The sequence below is a fragment of the Truncatella angustata genome (assembly GCF_020726525.1).
Source record: "Truncatella angustata strain MPI-SDFR-AT-0073 chromosome Unknown BKA67scaffold_10, whole genome shotgun sequence".
NCBI classification, from domain to species: domain Eukaryota; kingdom Fungi; phylum Ascomycota; class Sordariomycetes; order Amphisphaeriales; family Sporocadaceae; genus Truncatella; species Truncatella angustata.
The window spans coordinates 2,078,076-2,091,428 of NW_025763390.1; the positions used below are offsets into that span (position 1 = coordinate 2,078,076).

At 48.4% G+C, this 13,353-nt stretch overlaps 4 protein-coding genes across 4 annotated transcripts; 2 read left to right on the plus strand and 2 right to left on the minus strand.

Moving 5' to 3' along the window:
- Positions 1–1,455: 1,455 nt before the first annotated feature.
- BKA67DRAFT_102276 (cytochrome P450) lies at positions 1,456–4,118 on the plus strand. Its single transcript, XM_046094835.1, has 12 exons — positions 1,456–1,973; positions 2,024–2,143; positions 2,200–2,261; positions 2,315–2,453; positions 2,501–2,540; positions 2,596–2,619; positions 2,680–2,813; positions 2,872–3,018; positions 3,070–3,148; positions 3,211–3,400; positions 3,452–3,530; positions 3,588–4,118. The coding sequence occupies exons 1-12, from the start codon at positions 1,704–1,706 to the stop codon at positions 3,912–3,914; spliced, it is 1,611 nt and encodes a 536-aa protein (XP_045952913.1). The 5' UTR covers positions 1,456–1,703; the 3' UTR covers positions 3,915–4,118.
- Positions 4,103–6,502, minus strand: BKA67DRAFT_541367 (uncharacterized protein; the record flags this gene model as incomplete). The annotated part of the gene is made up of 4 exons (XM_046100925.1): positions 4,103–4,795; positions 4,855–5,657; positions 5,722–5,953; positions 6,077–6,502. 4 exons carry the CDS (start codon positions 6,500–6,502, stop codon positions 4,103–4,105), a joined length of 2,154 nt encoding a protein of 717 aa, XP_045952914.1.
- Positions 6,503–9,703: 3,201 nt separating this feature from the next.
- On the minus strand, positions 9,704–10,585 carry BKA67DRAFT_664240 (uncharacterized protein; the record flags this gene model as incomplete). Its single annotated transcript, XM_046108331.1, has 1 exon — positions 9,704–10,585. The coding sequence occupies one exon, from the start codon at positions 10,583–10,585 to the stop codon at positions 9,704–9,706; it is 882 nt and encodes a 293-aa protein (XP_045952915.1).
- Positions 10,586–12,394: 1,809 nt separating this feature from the next.
- BKA67DRAFT_664241 (family 16 glycosyl hydrolase) lies at positions 12,395–13,345 on the plus strand (the record flags this gene model as incomplete). Its single annotated transcript, XM_046108332.1, has 2 exons — positions 12,395–12,906; positions 12,976–13,345. The coding sequence occupies 2 exons, from the start codon at positions 12,395–12,397 to the stop codon at positions 13,343–13,345; spliced, it is 882 nt and encodes a 293-aa protein (XP_045952916.1).
- Between the last annotated feature and the right edge of the window lie 8 nt (positions 13,346–13,353).

A 13,353-nucleotide genomic window follows, 5' to 3' on the forward strand; every position in this document is an offset into this window, starting at 1 on the left:
CCTTGCAATGCAGACCGGAAGATAAGCGCAAAGGATTACCTGCGGCAGAATGTATATGAAGATTTCTGCGATGTCTTTGCCAGAACGGCAATTTCTGAGGACTCGCCACCGGCTCTGGACGACATTCCAAAACGCGGCCTGCCCAAACGACCCAAGCCTACTACATGACGGACAGGGCCTGTCATCGAAGTTACCGGCCATACTAGCTACTCTTCCGCCGACCTATCCTCATGACGGACGCGTCTGTCCAGAGGAACCGAGCATCTAGCTCTGTTCATACGACAGTGAGGACGGGCGAAGGTGAATGGTACACCCCCTTGCCATACTCAAGATCCCAATCCTTGAATGACTGTATTCTATCAACAAGTATGCAAGGATCAATGGCGACCGGAGGCGATTATACAAGACCTGTTTGTTCCATTGCTCATCGTGTCGAGGTTCTGACATCTATGAGCTATCAAAAGCAACTCTCAATACACAGCGCAAAGCCTTGGATTCGTTTGATTCCATGCGGGTCATTCACGAATATGAATAGATGACGCTCGGATCGGCCTTCGCCAGTATAGGGCCTAGACTGTTGCCGTTGCAACGACTCAGACGATTCGAGAGCCAAGGAGACTCAATTATGTGCCAAAGCAGCGGCAAAATAAGGCATGCTCGTAGGCGATAAAAGCTTTACCCAACAGCTATCACCCGTAGTTGTCATATTTTTCACAAATATATGCCGTAGCGCTCGGCATTCACGCGTTCGATTACAGTACCTGGCACTACCAGGTTTCAACTCGAGCGGCCCCGAGCGTCATTTGTACACGAGCATATCGAAAATGCTCCGGATACACAAACTCCTAGCCTAGATATGAACGTTACGCTTGTATTTCCAGAACCAAATACCCTTGAGTAATCCAACATGACCTTACTTCGTATCTCGAACTGTCCAGGTGCGAAGACGATTGTGGTGTCAATCTAGGTCACACCATACTCATGATCCAAACAACTTAGCAGATATTTGGTTTCGCTGGGTTTTCGCTCCCATTGAGCCCATGATATCAGTATACATTTCGGCCATTGCGGAAATTGTGAGGGGTCAACATACAAGCTGGTATCGGCGAGGGGTGCCAGATAGCACCTCGGTTTGGCAGGGGCTGTATCAGACGGGAATTTGGCCAGTACATTCCTTCTTGCTCGGACTTTCCGGATGAATGCCATAAAGAAATATTGAGTTCTGCGTCGTTAGACCAAGACAGCAATAATTGCCGCTGACTCAGCGGTCGGTTACTTTTAAACTGCGACTGTTTATTCCTGCACGAGCGCCATTCTTTTTGATATGCCCCAGACAAAGCTTCCCAGATCAATACGGTGAATGTTGAGTGACAAGTATCCGGAATTCCCGCCCGGAAACGACTGCAAGGGTTTAATCGCGGGGCCAAAAGCTTAATACTTCGCTGTTTGTGTCTGGTTCCCCTCAATACACTTATTGTCGTTTCAGGCCTTGCAAAATGAATGCGAATTGCCGACTGCGCTAGAGGCCATGTAATTCTCTCCAAATTCACATATATAATTGCGAGTTCTACATAATTCGAGATCCCCTCGATTCTGGGGTCCTGGCTTTAATCGTGTCTCCAACACCCGTTTATAATTAACAAAGGCCTACTAGGCCCAAAAAACCCGTCTTTGATACGTTATAGTCTGAGCCACTGGTTAGTATGGAATATAGCGCGCTCTTACTCGGCGTTCTTGTAGTTGTGTTTCTTGCTTGCTATCACACAGTCCAGCGACGGAGATATAATGCAAGACTCCCTCCTCAACCGCCAGGTTTTCCGCTTATTGGAAATATCCCCCAATTCGCCGCCGCAGCGAAAAATAACGTTTTACACCTCCAACTCGAGCGATGGGCTCGAGTATATGGCGACATCTTCCGAGTTCAGCTTGGCCCCATCAACACATATTATCTTAACTCTGATGTAGCAGTCAAGGTATACAACCGGTTTTCGTGTCTCATAGCCGCATGCTAATGGCAGCGAAGGAGCTCATGGATAGGAACTCTGCGCATTCGTCTCAACGGCCTAAGTGGATCGAGGCAACCGATATCATGACCAATTCGTGGAATGTGCTTTCCCTTCAAGGTTCTGATCCACGGTGGAAAGTACGGTCTGTTTTACTGTCGTGGCTGTTCATGCTGACTGAACCATACCTCTGTAGCATCAACGAAAAATAATCCACTCGGAGTTGACAAGTCCCGCACGGGCTGATGCCGGGCTCCCGTAGGTTATTCTAACCTTTCCCTCGTTAGCCGTGAAAGGCTGAAGCGAAGCAGGTTCTTGCACTATGAGACCGTAAAGTTTATACATCAAGCAGCAAATGATCCAGATGCTGGGACTGATCAGCAGAACCTCTGGGCCCAAATTGGCAGATACACTTACAGCACTTTTGCAATGCAGACATTCGGTCTCGAGGTATGTCACATAACGCATTTCGGAAGGGTGTTACTCAGGAACACTAGATCACAAGCACTGACGACCCAAATATCGATTACATACATGGTGCGTATAGATTTCAGCCCAGAACGGGAAACAACACCATACTAACTACAAGCAGAGTCGGGTCTAGAATATATCAAAGGTCTATGAAGATGCTGCCCCGACAAGCTCTGGTCATTTAATGTACTGATTCTGTTCCAAGCGACTCTCCCTCTCACTTATCTTGTCGATACGTTCCCAATCCTTCAGAAGTTGCCGCTGTGTCTCAAACCATGGGAGCGAAAGGGCCGTGCCTTATTTCACGATAACCTTAGATGGTCACTGAATAAGAAAGATGTTAGTCTTCCTATTCTTCTCATCATGTTTGATTTTGCAGCTGACGGTTCCTTCATAGCAACTTATGACTGATGGTGCCTCGATACTGAATGCTCGGGAGACAATGCTGCATCGTATTCTGTCCGACGAAAAGCTTCTCGGCTTTGAGAGCCAGGAAGAGGCGGCATATCTCAATCTCATGTTGATCCAGGCAGCTGCTGACACGGTTCGTGTCCCGCGTTTCCATACAATTCACCTTGAGCTAATTGTTTCTCAGAGCAAAATGTCCAACATGTCGTTTCTGGAGGCCATGATAACATATACAGATGTCCAGAGAAAGGCTCAAGAGGAAATCGGTAGGTACAATCAAATAAAACGTGAAAAACGCCACACAACTAATATGGGTGGTGACTCACAGATCGGGTTGTTGGTGACAGGATGCCGGTATGGAGCGATCTCGAGAGTCTTCCATACGTGCGCTGCATGATGAAAGAACTCTGGCGCTGGCGGCCACCGGTCGCGCTCGGCCATCCTCATGTCACCACAAAGGACCTTGAGTTCAAAGGCATGCTGGTACCCAAGGGCTCTCGCCTTCATGTCAACTCGTGGTAAGCGGTTTTCGTTATTGTCTTGTTCTCCAGGGGTGCTGACATGACAAGGGCGATCCAACACGATCCCGCCCGCCACGAAAACCCCAACGTCTTCAGGCCCGAGCGCTACGCCAACGACCAAACGACCGTATGTGCATTGAACTGATAATTATGCTACGAGCAAGGCACTGACCCGCAGTCGTAGTCTCAGCAGAGCATCAACGCCTCTAATGTTGCCGACCGCGATCACTTTGCGTTCGGCGCGGGCCGACGCATCTGCCCCGGATACCACGTGGCTGAGCGCAGTCTTGCGGTGTCGATGATGCGCATTCTCTGGTCATTTGATGTCACTATGGCCCCGAGAGCGAAGCTTCCCCTGAACCCACGGGATTTTCCCGGGAGCATGCCTGGAAACCCCGGCCCGACCTTACCAGCTTGTTTGGTGGTGAGAAGTCTGGAGAAGAAGAAACTTATTCAGAGATTCTGGGATGAGGAACGAGCAAGATACGAGTCGGCCAAACTGGCCAAGTGATGGACAGTATCCACCAGGGGATGTGCAAAGATGCAAATCAGGAGATGATGGCTTAAACTACTCGCAGGTTGAGACCGTGGAACTGCATTATTCATGGTGTATTTATTTCGTCGTCATACAACTGACATCATGCCTTATATCTATCGTTATGGGCGGGTAGTGATTAATACACACCGTGAAGTTTGCGCTTAAACAGCTCTTGATGGTGATGGAACTCGAGGTTGCCATGCAAATGATATAGTTCTTTGCCTTGTAGCTCTTGCATATTCGTCACCAGGATTGTTGTTACCAGCACCATCCCACTCCTTTCCTAATGTCGTGCTGGCACTCAAAGTTCCACCGCGTCGAGGTGGAAGTGGGCCCTGTGACTCGATACTCATCGTCCTCTTCCGCGTGTTAGGACCTAGGATGGTGGTATTCGACGTACTGCCTGCTCCGCTTCGGCTGAATAGACTGAAGAAATCCTGTAGGAAAGAAGTTTCGAGGTCTCGAGGCTTCCCGTCGGTAGTCCAGTATCGTTCGTTGCTGAGTTCCATACTTAAGTGCCGCCGAAAAAATCGATCCTGGTTGACCCACCAGGCCCTCCATAGCACCACGATGAAAATGGTAAGAGGCAATGTGAAGGCCCAATATACCCAGAAGAGTGGCATGATAACCGGGTGAGGAAGGTCGGGGTTGGCATCTTGACTCGTTCCATCGTCTGATGCTGTTCCCCATTCCCAGTCAAACATAGAGATGCCGAAAAGACTGCTTATGAACTCGCCAGGTAAGAAGATGGCGGTGATGACCGCGAGTGCTTTCATTGAAGAACTATCTCGTGTCGATGCTACTGCCATACGGGCATTTAGGTTATTGTCCTCCTGCGCCATCTTTGAGTAGATCTGTTGAAGGATATTAGATCCGAGTTTCTCTGAGATCCTTTGAGATTTATATGACTTACAATGTCAATCTGGGCGCGGCAACGTAGTTCCGACATGCGTCTGTCGGTCTCAAGAGAGGTACATAAACGCCAGGTGCAGTCAAGATATTGCCGAATCTCGTGCCAATGATATGATAACTCATTCTCTTCATCATTTGCAACCGCAGAACCGCCTTTTTCAGCCGATTTCTGATTCAATTCTGTTAGTCGGGCATCCAATTCGTCGCCAGCTTGAATCAGAAGTTTCACGGCACGTTCCATCCATCTCAAAGTGTCAAGCAACTGAATGGCACCTTTCAGTACATCGTGGGCTTCTTTCATAAGATGAATAGTTTGAGGTGGAACGTAATCGTCCTCCAACGGCTGGGGATACTCAGGTTTGAAGTGATCGTCGTTGCGGCGCCCCATTTTGTCTCCAACAAGGTCTCTGATGGTGTTTAACCTTCTCAGAGGGCTGAACGGCGGGCTGTCACTCTTGCTTGAGTGAAGTCTCCGTAACTCTGCAGCAGCGCTTCGGTGACTTCCCGTCAAATCATCTACGCGACCTTCAAGTTCGAGGACTTCGCCATTATTAGCAACAACAGCCTCTTCGCAACGCAATAGTTGAACTTGAAGCAAGACTGTCGGAAGCACGAGCGGATGTGCCCATCTATCTCGGCTAGCGTCTAATCGACGCTCATACTCATCTAGGGCATCTTCATCATGCCATCGGGTATCGAACGACCGTCGAATCAGTGACGTGGTAACCCGTGTGCGCAGATTGTATGACATAGAGAGGAAATCATACGGCGGTGGGGGGTGGTTGGAAAAGCTAAGAATGAGGTCTTCAGAGACCGGCAAGTTAGTACCAAGCCTACTAAATCATTCATACGGAGTAGAGTGGCTCACGTAACGTATCCTTGCGGGCATTCCAAAACATGGATTCGACAGTGATGCGCTGCGTTGATGGCAGCGTCCCAGAATGTAATCCCAGAGATTCATAATCATCGACTGTAAGAAAGAGACCATCAGGATGGATACCTGGTTCGGAAGCTCCAGAACGTACGCGGCGCTCGGCAATTACTTGTCTGACTCTGCCTTGTAGGCGTGGTTTGCCTTTGGGCGCTGCTGTAAAATTGCCCTAGGAGAATAAGTTTAGTCTTGCATTACTATCTGTAAAATGGAGAATTTCTCTAAATATTCCTCGATTCGAGGTTTGTAGCGAAAGCTCTGCGAGCAAGGAAACCATGTGATGCTAACTCACTTCGTCGTCCAAACCATGTCCGCTTTGGACGGCATTACGGAACATAAGCAATGCTTCGTCGCCAGAAGCCATGATAGATGGCGAATGGGGCTCCCCCACACCATCAGGGGGCGTAAAAACGGCATACTCATGGTACGAGACCCGACTATCGCCCTCTGTAAAGAGGACTTCCTTGACTAGTTCTCGGAGATCAAAGTGGAACAAGTTGAGTTCATGAAGCCGTGGTTGCCGCCGTTTAACATGCCCCGAAGAACCTAAGTCGGCGCCCGGAGGCACAAGACTGCCTCTACGGGTACTCGGCACCTTTGGCGTCGAATTACCACGGCGCAAAGCTGGCAGATTGGGAGGAGCCCGGTTACCCGGTCCGATGGGGCTCGTGGCCGCTGCTGACAGTGAGGCGTCGAGATCATCCAGGTTGTATTCCATATTGACACACAGTAACACGCGCAACTTTTCCTACAATCAAGACCGCAAGAAGGAAAGAGTGACACCAAAATCAATAGTCGGCAGAGCCATCGCGAAGAGGCTGGTCAGCAGGTGATGGGAATTAGCTGGACGGAGCAGCAGCCGCAAGGATTCGAGGCCAAGACCCTACGCCGCTGCGTCGTGACTCCACAACTGGGGCTGTCTTCAGCGGTAGCAACCAGTGCAATTGCTTGCTCACATGGGGCCTGCGGATACACTACGTCGTTAAAGGAGTTGATTATCGGTGTAGCTACACCGATCCTTCGAATTGCTATGACTAAATATCTCATCTTGACGTCTGCAGGATGCCAGCTCAGCAGTCAAACTCATCAATCGAATTACTCGGTGAGTGCAATTGATAGATCTTGTTATAGATAAATACCACTAGACTAATCGCTTCCAGAAGGTCATGCTATCGCCACAAGTTTCCAAGGTTAGGCCTTTCCAAATGGATTTCCAAATTGTTCTCAAAGTGATGGATAATTGGATGATTATGTGAGGCAATGTGCACAACCAAATCAATTATATGGCCAGCAATACTAGACTGCGGCTGCTGCCCAGAACAATCAGAAGGCAAGCCAATATAGTAACTAACACTTGCATGACAATGCAACACCTGTGAGGCCCGCTTTTCTATATCTAATTTTGCTTCCTTTTTGGTCTTACGGATCCGTATATTCTAGATCGTCTGTTTGCGAATCAGGTTATGCTTAGTGCGACTGGTCTTGGCTCCACTATGAGCGACTTTAAGCCATCAAATGCAGCACCTTGCTCGACTATGTGTATTTATCGATGTTCATGGTATTTTATTGGACTGTTTCGGCCAACACCAAATATGACGCCGTTGTTCATCTTGCTAGGTCTGCCATAGTCTCAATCATCACAGTCATTGGTTCCCGGCCAGCCCTCAACTTGAGAAGTGTTCTCCATATATGGAGCAATTGTAGTTGATATCACTCTATGCCGCTAGGTATGGGCGTACATCGTGAAATGTTTGTCCTGAGACGACTCAAGAACACATTTGAACCAATGTGTGCACAACCACCTTTGTTTGCATGAACAAAGCTTCGGGACTTAGCTAAATGCAAGCGTCTGACTATTCAGACCAGTCAACCTAGTTTTGTCTTTTATGGCAATGCAGGCGATAATGTGCACACCGTCAAAGCATTTTCTTGATTGGGTCCGGAAAGGCTTCAAGTACAGATATTCTCATGCAAGAATATGTCAAGACGCCCATAGATCGCCATGGCTAACTGAGCGGAGCAGCTTCGACACAAATTAGAGAACTATTTTAGCCAGGATCCAAGATTCAACATTGAGACTCATATCGGTTCTGGTAACCACACTACTACATATCGCGTAAGATTTCAGCAGGGAGATATTTTACGATGAACTTTTGATGGGTCTGACGATCTTAGGCAGCTTCTCATGGAAAGAGACTTATCGATGGTTAGCATCCCCGTCGTGATCACTGTCAGTGTAAACTAAACTCGCTCATGGAGACTTCGGCAGAATGCACACATTGTCAATCTTGTAGACTTTCCCATCGATCTTTCTCAGAGGAATATGGCTCCAGATACCGTTGCCAGTAATGGCATTAGGGCTGACGCTGTGAAAGGATCTGCAGGTCATCGTGGTATTAATGGCAGTGTTAATTGTGCTGGCAGCGGTTTTACTGCCGGAGGCGATAACAGCGGACAATGGGACAAGGTTAGTGGTTCTATCAAAGCATTCTCGGAGTGCAATGAAGCTTGCACCTTGCTGTTTTCTTTTCTCAAACCCATGTGATCGGACTATACGTGCCATCAACAGGGTAGAGCTAACGTGAGAACTCGTTTCTTAGATTATGTGCATGAAATGGCTTGAAAATGGGATGCTCAATAATTTCGTTATGAAGGCAAGAAAATTGTACGAGAAATTGCCTAACAGGTTGTTGCGGGGGTTTTCCCTGTGCTGTGATTTAATCAAAATGATGGTATGATTCATGGAACTGATGTATCTCCAGTACTTCGAGCAGCCACTGGCTTGGCTTATTCACGTCGTGCCCCATTGGGTTCTACAAGCACTGAAGACATTCACTATCGAGAGGATACCTCAGGTTCGCAAGCAGTATTTCCCAGCGCCTGCAGCATAACCATTCGCACGATTGAAACAGTACGTATAAATCCTTTTTATAGAAAACCCATTGGCTGAGCTCAGGCAAATAGTTGTAATTATTTGGCGATGAACTTCTGGATACAGAGCACACAACTACACCAATTTTGAAATGGATAAACTTCGGTTTAGCAGTAGAAATGGGTAAGGATGTGTTTAAAAGCAGTTCATGGAGTGTTTATCAACTTGCTGATTCATGGCGCCCACCAGTACTTCTCAAACTTGAGTAAGGAATAATCTATACAATATAGGATTGGTAAGTACCCCGGCAGCGCTAATCAGAAAAGTGGCACGGCCGGACTTGCGCCTAGATCATGTGCGGATTGATTCTGAAAAGACAATGAGATGGACAAGTCTTAAGCGACCCACAGTCGGTGGTAGTAAGAATGGGCTCACCTCGAATAAACACTGACGCGCCCATATGGCCCCCTGTTGGTGGTGGTCCGGACCTAGTACCAGAAACTTTTGACCATTGTATCCGAATGTTCGTAAGTTGTTTGCTAATGGCAGCGGGTGTCGATGAAAGGCCAAGATTAGACCAGATTATGCGACAAGCTGTAGTAGTTACCCAGGCTCGACTTGCGGATTAATATCACAATAGAGAAAAAGAGCAGAATGACGTCAAGGCTCTGTGGAGAAGAATCGTACACGAACTAGACGTAGCTCCTACTCCAGTTGTGATTATGATTAATAGTTGAGGATATGTTTAGACAGTTAAACATTATATTGACACCGTATATATCAAGCGAGGTTGTTTATACACTAATTAGTGTGCTAGTATTGGGAAACGGCGAAACGAAGTCGTAGGTAGAAAGTATGCTCAATCACAATTATCTGGCATTAGACGATATGATATGTCACAGTCTAAAAAGGCTTTTACGTGCGTAGAATCGATTGTATTCAACTTCCGAGAGTGGTTAGAGCCAACCAAATGCTCGGATCTTAATGACTTTTGAATAATCACTTACCCGATAACATGTGCAATTACCTAGAATGAAATAAATCCGGCTACTTAGCTCCCTCTTTGAATGAGTCAGGATCCGGTTCCAATGTCGCTATTGAGCTCACTGAGCGCTCGGAGTTCGACTTCTCATCTCTGTTTACAGATAGTTGACTGTGACTCTCCCGTTCAATAAGAACATCGGCGGTATCACTACCGTCTACCATCTTGCGGTGGGCGGTCTCCTTGTCAGGCTCGGTAATGGTTAGAGAGTGCTTTGAATCATCGTCTGAATCGCTGTCTGTGTTGTCCGAAGTGGTAAAGGCATCATCCAGACGAGTTTCGGCAATATTAGAGACATGACTCGACGGACTAGGAGGTCTACTTAGGTTGTACTGCTGAGATATACCAATAACGACATCATTGGAGTCAACAGAAGCAAAGGACTCATTATCTGTTTTTGATGAAGGTCCGCGACCACCTGACATAAATGACTTGTGGTCGTGGCCCAGTTTTGTTGTGTAGTAATCGTCATTGTTACCGGAAATGTCATACACGTGGTCAGTTTCGACGGACATACCTCTCGGATAATGAGACCGAGTACCAGCCATGAAACCAGATTTCTTCATCTCTCTAAGATTTTCTGCAAGCTTCTGCGCTTCTGCCCACTTATTTGCGGCATTGTCTGGAGTGATTGGTTGCCTAGGCCGCCGAGATCTACCCCTACTGGAGTCTCGCGACGTGTACGGGAGCACCTCTTGTGGATAGATACCGGTTTCAGCAGGACCATCCAATGACATGTCGTTGTTAGGTACAGGCGGTGATTCAATTACCAAGTCGTGTGGTAAACAATGTACCAAAGGTCCGCGGTAAACAGGTTCCGTCTTCGGATGATCCGGACGAGGGTAGAAGAAGAATAATGGGTAGCAGAGCGCCTGGCAATAGTCCATATTGTATTACAAGCACTAGGTTGACTAGAGCCTAGAATATACTGTAGTTATTAATGGCTGCTAATTGTGTGCTTACACAGTAAGTTACTTTTTATGTAGGGTTATAATCATTTATTTCTTCACTCAGAAGTGAAAACCCACGCTTTTAAGCGTTTTATATACCTACGCAGTTTCTTCTTCATTGAATCATTGTTCGTCAAAGACCATGCCTTCTTCTCCGGTCCTTTTCTTTATTTCATGAGACCATTATGCAACAGATCTTTGTCAGCATCGACAAACAAGTCTTGAAGCAACAAAGGGCTTCGCATCCATCAATACATCTTTGCTGGATTGTAGCTCCCCATGGACGCTGTTGGCGGTTAGACCTCAATAACAACAGACTCTCATGCATTAGATTATGTGACTTCTAGGACACAGGATGTCACCGTATGAGCAATTCACCAGATTCACAACACGGCGTTTCACCAGGCCTAGTATAGGAGAACGAGTCAAGAAAGAGGCAAGTCAACTGTTCAACCACGGCCCAATAGCCGTTTTCCCACACAGGCTCCACACTACCTGGTTATGAGAAACCTTGAGACCTGTTATTTGGTATCTATCGATCGAATGTCGGCGTAAGGGGCTTATTGAAACTTTCAAGGGTTTCGCGTCCGTATCGTGAAGGCTGACTCGACATTTTCAACGTTGAGTTCAAAGTTGTCATTTTAAGGTTCAGAACATTGAATCAGGGGGCTAGGAGGTGGCGCCCGGGTCTTCTGTTCCTGAGCTGTCAAAAACGTGTGGCGTGCATCCCGCAAGACTGGCGCACGTCAGTGGAAGTTTATCGCTGATCACAAGATGTCTCCTGAAAGATGTTCCAGAAATCTGACTCTGTCATTTCCTTAACCCGCGCTCGCATTCTTAGCCATTTACTGGTGCGTACCCAAGTCGCCCCTAGATCTCTCGTAGGAAGTGCCGCTTAGTTTGATAGTAAGTAATCAAAGGGAACCCTGCTTAGCACTCGAACTTAAACACTCTCCAGAAAATCAGTGATGGCCACATGGTAAACACATTTCGATGTCCTTGCTTGTTTTTATGGTCTAGACCTCGATACATTATAAAGTCGCCCATATTTTTCATCCACCAAGCGGCGGTCGTAAAAGACGCAGGCCAAGCTGAACAATGTTGGTCTTACCTCATTCGAGATGACTAATTCCCCATTTGGACTTCTTCCTCTATGTCCAGCAACCTGGTTGGTCAAACTGTTTTTCTGCAGAGAGCTTGGGAGATTAGTGTGGCGCTTTCTAGTCTAGAAGGGCCGGCGTGCAGGCACACGTCGCTATAAAAGAACGCTATAATGAAACTATAGACCGCACTATACCGGATTCTCTTCTACGCTGCGGCTGAAGCTTAGATCTTTTATGCTCGATTCAGAAACAGGGGCCGCCATAAACAATTCGTTGTTTGAAGTCGAGACGTGTCTCCCCTGGTCAGACTCCCTTCCAGATAGGTTTGGTGCCGAGCCTCGATCTGAGATATGCGATCTGGACCCTTCTGGCATCAAACTTCAGCTTGTCTTATGGGTTCGCACGAACGTGCAGTGTGCCGCTGCCCCCATGTGAGATGCGATGGCGCCAGAGTGTATATAGAGTGCGAAGATTGTCCCATCTGACTCCATGATCATTGCTCTCGCTGTCTCGAAGGAATACATTGGTGCTGTGCTACCCAGCTGTCACTCTTTCGTCGTATCGAAGCAGAAGTATACTATTAGTCCGTGTTCACTTGTTTATACTCGACCCCACAGTTCTTTTGTACCAAAGGGAGATAGTCATGGGTCTTCTGCAACGCCTCGTGGGCCTCACAGCCCTACTAGCCACCGCACAGGCTGTAGTACCCGCGATTTCCGGGTTCACGCTGACATGGAGCGACGACTTCACAGGCGCCACCTATGCGCCCCCGAGCTCGTCCAACTGGATCACGGATACGGGCACCTCATACGCTGGCGGGCCGGCGAGCTGGGGTACAGGCGAAGTCCAGACATACACGAACAACTACAAGAACCTACGACAAACCGGCAGGGGCGCACTTGAGATCATTGCGCTCAAGAGCGGTTCCGCGTGGACGAGTGGCCGTATCGAGACGGTGCGGAAGGATTTCATGGCCAAGGCCGGCGGCGCCATGCGTATCCAAGCTAGGGCAGCTCTGCCGAGTGTCAAGCAGCCCGCGGGTTACTGGCCCGCGTTCTGGACGCTCGGCGCCGCCTATAGAGGCAACTATACGAACTGGCCGTTCATCGGCGAGTTCGACATCATGGAGAGCGTCAACGGTCTCAGCAAGGCATTGTAAGTTGTTGCTCGCAAGGCATTTTGCCAAACAAAAGGGGACCTCGGCTGACTTATTCTGTGTTACAGTGGTGGTATGCACTGTGGTACCAACCCGGGCGGCGAGTGCAACGAGCCCAGCGGCCTCGGCAGCAACCTTGCCTGCAGCGGCACCGCCTGTCAGGGCAACTTCCACATCTACACGCTCGAGGTCGACCGTACCGGCTCTGTCGAGGCGATCCGATGGTTCCTCGACGGCACGCTGTACAATCAGGTGACCTCATCGCAGCTCTCGGCAGCCACCTGGGCCCAGGTCGCGCACCAGCCGCATTTCGTCCTGCTGAACCTGGCCATGGGCGGCGGGTTCCCCAACGGCGTCTACGGGTCATCCACGCCGCTATCGACGACGACGTCCGGCGGTGTGTACACCGTCGACTATGTGGCCGTCTATAACAAATAGCCCTGGTG